The sequence below is a fragment of the Platalea leucorodia genome, assembly GCF_965183815.1.
Source record: "Platalea leucorodia genome assembly, chromosome: Z".
Lineage (NCBI taxonomy): Eukaryota > Metazoa > Chordata > Aves > Pelecaniformes > Threskiornithidae > Platalea > Platalea leucorodia.
The window spans coordinates 66,932,502-66,939,424 of record NC_138858.1 but is presented as its reverse complement, the minus strand read 5'-3'; the positions used below and the strand labels follow the sequence as shown (position 1 = coordinate 66,939,424).

General features: G+C 38.5%; 1 protein-coding gene across 2 annotated transcripts in view; it reads right to left on the bottom strand.

The window, feature by feature from the left end:
- Positions 1-1,687: 1,687 nt before the first annotated feature.
- The window catches only part of ZNF608 (zinc finger protein 608), a gene marked incomplete at both ends in the record, with an annotated part of 85,615 nt that continues 80,379 nt past the window's right edge, over positions 1,688-6,923 (bottom strand). For both annotated transcript variants that reach the window (XM_082337101.1, XM_082337100.1), the window contains 4 exons: positions 1,688-1,773; positions 3,021-3,174; positions 4,087-4,259; positions 4,820-5,237. In XM_082337101.1, the coding sequence (XP_082193227.1) occupies positions 1,688-1,773; positions 3,021-3,174; positions 4,087-4,259; positions 4,820-5,237 (831 nt within the window). The remainder of the gene's footprint in view (positions 1,774-3,020; positions 3,175-4,086; positions 4,260-4,819; positions 5,238-6,923) is intronic.

Below are 6,923 nucleotides of genomic sequence, written 5' to 3'. Positions count from 1 at the left end.
ACATTATATACAACACAGTTTTTGTGGTACTAGGATCCCCATGCCTTCCAAAGGTATATTTTTCACAATACACAATTACAATGAAACAGTGAATACAGTAACATTTTACACTGATGCATCTTAATAGGAACCACCAAATAGACGTCTACATTGTACCAAAGTGTCATCACAGTTAGCCTCTCTGAGAGCTTGTGGGAAATATCAGAAGGGTATGCAAGGTTCAGGCACACTGATACATAACATTAGTTATTTACACTTGGAAAGAAAAAAAAAAGACAAAAAAAAGGAAGAAGAGAAAAGAAACAAACAGCCTTTTGCGGTTAACGCTTTCTAAACATGACAAATACATATCTCCTTTTACTGTGTGGTTCGCAACTTAGCAGCAGACCCTGTGTGCGAGCCTTGGTACTGATACAAAAAAAGTAAAGAATATATATATATTTTTATATATATATGTATATATATATATATATACGCATATATATATATATAAAAACAGAAGTCTAATTACAGCAACATTTGTTACTCTGTGATAAAATCTGCAATTTACAAAAATGAAATGACTGGTTTTTGCCTGCCATTAAGGCATTTCAAATTAACACCATGGAACTGATGTCTGTAATAAAGCGCTTCCTCATGTGATCCAGTCACATGACAATGTACATCTCCAAACTCATCATTCTCTGAAAAGAGAAAGAAGAATGTTTTAGTATGCAGCATCCTTTCCTCCTAGTTTTTTTTCAGCACGTCGGATACACCATGAAATGAAATCTGCACGGTACTCTCAATCCCAAGAAGGACAGACAGCAAGCCAGGTCCTCATCCCTCCCCTGCCAGGAACAACATACTAACAAGTAACCTGTGCCGGGATTTATCCTCTGGGTTCTGACACCCTAGCATCCATCAGCTCTTTCATGGCTACAAACCTTTCTCACTCCAATCATTCCAGCTAAGAGCGAGCTGTTTTCAGCGTCAGCTTTAGAAAGACACTCATAACCGTGCAATGTTACAGTACTATTTAATACATTAAACTCATTAACATGGCAGCGATGAAAGAAAACTTAGTGTTAAGGATGCTTTGGGTTTTTCACATGAGATGGGATCATTATAATACAGAAGAGTCTCTTTCCTCTTGAAGAGTAGGGATGATGGTTGAAGAGTAAATTCTACTGAAAACCTGGTAAATAACCGAGAAGCAAATGCGTGGAACGGGTATGTAACTTAAATACGATGTCACCTCTAATGGACTCCCAAGCAAACCTCTCTGAAAGCAAAATCAGCAAACCAGGCAGACTTGCAGAATAGATAAAATCTTAAGTTTTCCTTGTAGTACATGGATCTAACTGAACATGATCTTTAAACCCCTTTTATAAAAAATTCGGATCTTAAATTATATTTCATAATCACTTGTTTTATCTTAATACCAATCCTTAAAACATAGTCTGGAAAATCTCATAAGACAGACTATTTGTTCCTTCTTAATGATCCATGTTACAGTTAAAGGACACAACTAAGGACAAAATGTCACCTTAAAGAGAGTAAAACTACAATTAACTGAAATTCCCAAGTTTTTCTTCATCCTTAAAAACTGTGTCATACAAGGAACTGCAGATCATCAGGCTATAAAATCTATGATTTGCTTTCTCCTCTCTTTATTAAGATATATAATTTAAGATTTACTGGCTATTTACCTTCTTTGTGCAGGAAACATACCAGATGCAGATGCCTGCGCAGCCACCTGCTGAGTGGCAACAAGGGCAGCAGAGGTCAATCCTGAGGGAAAGAAGAAATGAAGGAATGTTGATGTACTTTAATGGATTTTTGTGCTCAGAGAAATGTTAGAAAGTATCTCTAAGGCAAACAGACAAAAAACCCTATCAGAAAATGGTGGGGTTTTAACACTACATAAATGGCGAATATTTCAGGAAACAGTGTTAAGACAGTCTGCCCAGTATGATCAATATGCCTTCATATAGTAAACTGAATTGTCCTTGATAGATATTTTACAAGAAAATACAGCATTCCTACTTATTGTATTCCTTTCCAAGTACTGCACTGCATGATGCTAAGTGGTTTGTATGAGTTCCTGAATAGGAAGCTCAGTAGAAATAATAGGTACCAGGAAACAACAAGAATCAAAAGTCACAGTGAATTACAGAAACGACATGCCAGCTGCTCAGAATACAATACTTTCATAATAACTTATCATTTTTACAGTTTTCCTACTGAACAAGCATAATGCATCCCAGAAGGCATATGGAATCACTGAATCAAACTCAGAAATGTCAAGACTTTTACACAGGAAAAATAACTGCTGAGGCATCAAGTGAACATAATGAATTAATGTCACTTAGCCACCAATTGTGATAGCATGTACTTTGCTGCATGGGAGAAAATCTCCTTTTAATTCAGCTAGAGTCCAGGGTTAGAGAAAAACAGTCAAAGACTGGCATAAAGCCTAGGGAGCATGAATCATATCTTACTGTACTGCTTTTTCCCTGCCTACAACTTTGTGCACTGCATTTGCCAAAATACAAAGAGTCCTCTTTCAGACAGTCAAACTGTAACATGCTCAAACCCTTGTGACTGCAATGCCTTGTACATAAAATATGTTCAGTATAAAAAGCTTTTGTCTTTGCTACACTTCTTTCACTGCTTACAGAACCCTAATTATATAAAAAGGAGGCTGTTTGGCTGAGTTTTTTTACTGCCTTTCAGCCAGTTAATGTCAGTTTGTAGTAGGAATCAAAACATTCACGTGAATGACAGGCTAACTGGTACATCTTTAATAATGCTCTAACACCCAGTTTTGGAAATAAAACTTGGTATTTCTCAGGAATGAAGCTATTAATTTGCTGTTAGTCCATGCTGTGAATTTTCAAGTCTTCTTCCTAAATGTAAAGCACTTCTGATTTAACAAGGGGATTTCTATTCAAAATGCTTCATGTAGGCTTTATTTCCAGTGTCAAGGTAACAACTCCATGAAGCAAGCTAATCCCACCATTGGAAATCCTGCTCACCTTGAAATGGGTCATATTGTCCAGGTATAAGTGGGTAACCCATTCCAACGTGTGTGTGATGGTGCGTATGGAGATGCCGCTGGCTAAAAGGAGAATGACGGTCTCGTTCCCTTTCTGCTTCCCGTTCACGCTCAGCTGCTGATTTTTCCACAGGCTAGTAATACAAAGTGGAAGAAAACTGATGTGAGAATTTTTAAAGCGAAGAAATCACAACAAAACCACACTTGCCTTTACCTGGCAACAACCTTTTGAATTCAAATGATGAAGCTGATTTTTTCTGAAGAAGCAGTATCTCTACTGGATTATTTGCACTTGATTCTAATCTAAAGCTAGTGTATCTGGCTAATGGAAGATTTTCCAAGACACAGAGATTTTTGAGGCAGCACACTGCAGCTTGAAGCCACCATGATGACTTCTAGTTCTGGGCTCTCTTAAGCTTGGCTGACTTGCCAATGCCTGAACAACCTAGCTGAGCTGCTGAAAGCTGATGTAAATGAATCCTCATCCCTCTTTAATGCACTCTGGGGATCAAGCCTGCCTGAATGGCAAGAAAGCCCTTTTAAAAATAGCTAAGTCAGTGACTTGCTCACAATTAAAACTAGCACCAGCTTATCTGAAAGTAAAATAACAGTATTTGCTCCAGTGTGGAAATCTTCAGAAATAGGGGCTGGTAATCTGCTATTTGGAAGATGTGGCTTCTTGGCAAATACAGGGAGGGGATAGTACCATATCCCACAGCTCGACTTCTCATTTCATTATCTGTTTTCAAACAGGAGCTTCCTGTTTAACTGCAATAGACTGTGCACCAGGAGGTATCTCTGAATCTATGTTTCTATATGAGTCCATTTATTTAAGATAGGAAGACTCTGAGCACAGAACTGTTATATGTGTCACTTGCAGTTTATGCCATGGAAGCATCCCTCACTATAAACTGCTTTTATTTTAAGCAGTACTATAAAGAAGAATCATGCATTCAGAGCCTGAGGCCAGACTATGCTTCTTAAAATGATGTTGTCTACCCCTCCCCATATGTACCACTCTTCAGTAACAACAGAAGAAGCCTTACAACAGGGGACTTGCTGCGATACTGGTTGGCATGCTGCTGGAGCAAATCCAGTGCTTTGGACTCAGTGGTTGATTTTGCATTGATGCTCGGGCTGGTATTGACTTTGTCCGCCTCTTCTCTCCCTGACATCTTCCCATAAACTGGATAATGAAATCCTGGAGAGAGGTAGGCCCCTGCAGGTAAACAATAAATACCACATCAAGTTACTGTTTTTACATTTTGGTTATATCAAGGTGGGAGGAGGGAATGCCAGGACAGAGGATAACATCAAAAATGGATCATGTGACTATCAAAAGGCATCTTTGCTCTTCAATTTCTTCACCTAATTTACCCTGATGAATGGAGGTTATAAAGAGGGTTGAGCTGATAGCCATTTCAGACATTTATGGGTCCTCTTTAAGTGAAAGGAATAGTAACTATAATGGTTCTGACAGTAAGTGCTTAGAATATTTTTATAGGCAATAAACTATCTGTCAGTCTAACAGCAATAGCAGACTGTCAAGGGTTGAGAAAACTGTAGCTGGGAACTGTGACAGTTCATAAAAGGAACATCTTGTATTAAATCAGTTTCATCTACAGAACTTTCCCTAGTGGAAGCACAAGTAAAACAAATGTCACCCGTGAAGCTTCTAATTTACCCTAGCTACTAAAAGAAATATTAAAATGCAAGCTTTACTGAACTTTGAGGGTGTAAATCTTAACTAGTGTGCAAAGCAAATTTCAGAATACATACCAGGATAGCTGTGCATTAGGACAGGAGAGACTGCGCGATAGGCTGGATGGTTGGGATCGTACATCTGTGGATAAGGATAAGCATGCAAGTACTGGATGTATGACTGATGCTGACTCATTGGTGAGGAAACTGCTACTCTAGCACCCCGAGAGTCCTTCCAATTTACAGGAGTCTTTCGATCATCGTTTTTTATCTTGCTCTCATCCACTGATTGAGAATCAGAACGCTTGACCTCTTTAGGCTCCTCTTTAATGCTTGCTAATGAGACAGGAAGGTTAGGCAGGGAACTTTCCTTGTTAGGTGTTTTTCTAGGGCTGTCTTCTTTTAACTTTTTCTCACGATCAAGTTCTTCTGATTTTTGCTGATCAAGGTATTTGGGCTGATAGACATAATGATGCCATGTTCGTGAATCTGGATCCTAATATGGAGGAAAAAAAAATTGTGTTCTGAACTTAGATGTTGAAATAAGATCGCTATTGATATTTCCATACTCCAGTTAATGTATTTTTAATAGCTGTTTTAATAACATATCCCTATTACATAGAGGAGAGGTTTGCTTGCTACAGTGCCTTGAGCTCAAAGTCAAACCAATATTCCCATGAAGTAGCAAGAGACTATTATCAAAATTTAATTCAATTGCTTCATCTTATATCCTTCTTCATGCCTTTAACTAGTTTAATCATGAAATACATATGCATTGTATCAAAGTTCTGAGACCACGCTATTCATAAAACATTTTAATTAAAGCCCACAGAGAGATTTTCCCACTAGAGAGCAAAAAATATCTGTGAACCATAAAATTAAAGCTGGCTAATGATATGCCAGAGCACTTAGATTACCTGGAACAATGAACCTGAAAAACTGATCTAGCTGGAAAGATGCTAATGCTGCCTCTGATATTACAAACATCCAGGAATCAGTGGAAGTCAGACATTAAGGCAGACTTCTTCAGCTGACAGTCTTGTTTCAAGTTTGTAAAATTACACATGGATAAGTATTTACAGGATCAGGACCACATGGTTCAAAGAACATGTACAGGATATCATAAACACATTTTTGCATAAGACGTTACATAGACCGGTTTATAAACACATTATAGAACTAGGTAGGTGACTTCTTTACAAGACTACACCAAATCAGTACCGAGCAGTAATAAGAAGACTTTTTTTTCTAATACAGGATATGTGAGAGCTAATTGTAAACATTGTCTCCAATTGATACATATTTGTCACATGCAACAGAAACATAAGCACACAACTAGACGCTTGGACAGTCTGGTTCAAATACTCATTTGAATCAGCAGAAATCTTCTCCTACTTGGGGCTGTACCATCCCACTTCCTTTTGAGCTCCCTAACTCCCACTCACCTGACCCCGCTGCATCTTGAAAGACAGCCGGTAAGGGTGAAGTCTGGGAGGTACCGTACACCAGAACATGAAAGCATCAAGCATTCAGGCTCTGGTTCAGAGCACAGAGACAGTCACATTGCCTCGAATGCAGGCAATGTGCCATCTAGGAAGGTCAGCACGAAGCCACTGGATGAAATTCTGGTTCCACTGAAGTCAATGGCAAAACTGTCACTGACTTCAGCAGAGAGAGGATTTCATCCATTGTGTAGGTCTGTAGGGGCTTGAGGTTGGTTGAGGAGAGAAGGGGAACTTAACTGCTTCAAAAAGGTCACCTTGGGTTAAGATAAAGAGCTGAGCTTCAAGCCAACTGTTCAAAGAACGAGCTCACCCATCTTTAGTAAATGCCAACTGTTATTTAACAAAAAAACCCACTTCAAACCATGTTTCAGTTCTACTTTAAGTCCTCTCACAATGAAAGCTGCTTATTTTGCTTGAAATTTCTCATTTCTGAACTAAGCAAATTGCTTAGAATTTACATCTAAAAGAGAAATCTAGTTCTATTTTATTCATGCATGTAATTTAAAATAGTCTATTCAGGTCTTAAGCCTGGGTTCTCCTACCACCATGCTAGATCTTTTTTTGTTTTTTCTTTCTTTTCAAACAGCTCAACTGAAAGGTCTGTTGGTCTATTCACACACTACAGTACTATCCAGCATGAAAAAACGATGGCGGAACTTGTTTGGCTGCAACGGTAG